The sequence below is a fragment of the Solanum tuberosum genome, unplaced genomic scaffold (assembly GCF_000226075.1).
Source record: "Solanum tuberosum cultivar DM 1-3 516 R44 unplaced genomic scaffold, SolTub_3.0 contig01108, whole genome shotgun sequence".
NCBI classification, from domain to species: Eukaryota; Viridiplantae; Streptophyta; class Magnoliopsida; order Solanales; family Solanaceae; genus Solanum; species Solanum tuberosum.
The window spans coordinates 1-1,196 of NW_006241807.1; the positions used below are offsets into that span (position 1 = coordinate 1).

At 39.5% G+C, this 1,196-nt stretch overlaps 1 protein-coding gene across 1 annotated transcript; it reads left to right on the forward strand.

Moving 5' to 3' along the window:
- Positions 1-318: 318 nt before the first annotated feature.
- On the forward strand, positions 319-1,110 carry LOC102578885 (SWI/SNF complex subunit SWI3A-like). The gene is made up of 2 exons (XM_006368047.2): positions 319-516; positions 779-1,110. Exons 1-2 carry the CDS (start codon positions 403-405, stop codon positions 977-979), a joined length of 315 nt encoding a protein of 104 aa, XP_006368109.1. The 5' UTR covers positions 319-402; the 3' UTR covers positions 980-1,110.
- The last annotated feature ends 86 nt before the right edge of the window (positions 1,111-1,196 follow it).

Sequence of the window (1,196 nt, forward strand, 5' to 3'; positions counted from 1 at the left end):
AACCCACCCAAATTTAACCCAACCCGCTCATTTGCCACCACTAGATCTGCCTGAGAACTTTGAAGTTCTCTTCATAAAGATGATAACTTTTGGTTTAGCAACCTTACACTGCAAAGTTCCAAACAAAATTAATCAATTTAATTGTTATAGAGTCGCATGAAATTAATAGATGTTTCATTTTGTTGTTGCAACATGGTGAAAAGACAAAAAAATTTTTTAATGTCAAACTCAGTTAAGAAAGAAAAAACGATATGCAGGGCAGGTTGGTATCTTTGCGGGTTTACCCTGCCCCGCCTCATTGCCATCCCTATCTGCACGGACTAATTAACTTTGTGATTCCATTGTCTTGCAGAAACAGAAGTGGAAGTCTCTCAGAGGAATAGTATATCACTAACTTTACGTATGAGGGCCGCAACTGCTACTGCTATAGGTGCTGCTGCTGCTCATGCCAAATTGTTGGCCAATCAGGAAGAGAGAGAAATAGAATATCTGGTTTCTACTTTGGTTGAAGCACAGGTGAGTTTATGGTTTCGCTTATACTAATGGTGAACTTAGAACAAACTTCAGGGCGAAAGGAAAGAAATTGAACAAGTTTTTCCGAAAAAAGCAAAAATAAATGATAGAAGGGTCAGGAAAAGAACCCAAGAGCTTCCATCATATTTGGAGAAGTGTCAACATTTCTGCCTTGTTATCCTCTGCTTCTGTACATCTTCTCATTTCTAGCTTCCCTCAATATCCTTGGTTGGCTTGGCTTATTTTTCTTTCTACTTTTATGAAGGCGAAGAAGTTGAAACGCAAAATGAAGCATGTTGAAGCTCTGAACCTGATGATGGAGAAGCAGCATGGCCAAATGAAGGATCTAGAAGAGTCTTTAGTTACGGAGAGAATGGACATCTTGCAGAAGATATTTAATTCCGGGGTATCTAGATGGAGGGATCATGCTTCGGTTAAATCTCAAAGCAGCACCAGCAGCATATAACTTGACGTTTCTTGAATTGCATATGCAGTGTTGTTGTTGTAGAGAAAACTCACCATTAGTTAGCTTCTTCAGATATTCTCCTGATGATGATTGTCAGTATGTGCTGGCCTGGTTTATACTTCAGGTGCTTACTTTTGTTGTTCAGTTGAATTCTATGTTGCTCGGACTCTTCAAAAATTTCACGGGTGCGTGTCGGATTCGCCAAAAGTAGTGCATT

Coding starts and splice junctions, on each gene's coding strand:
- LOC102578885 (XM_006368047.2), top strand. CDS start 403: ATGAGGGCCGCAACTGCTACTGCTATAGGTGCTGCTGCTGCTCATGCC. Junction 517..778: donor CTACTTTGGTTGAAGCACAG/GTGAGTTTATGG, acceptor ACTTTTATGAAG/GCGAAGAAGTTGAAACGCAA.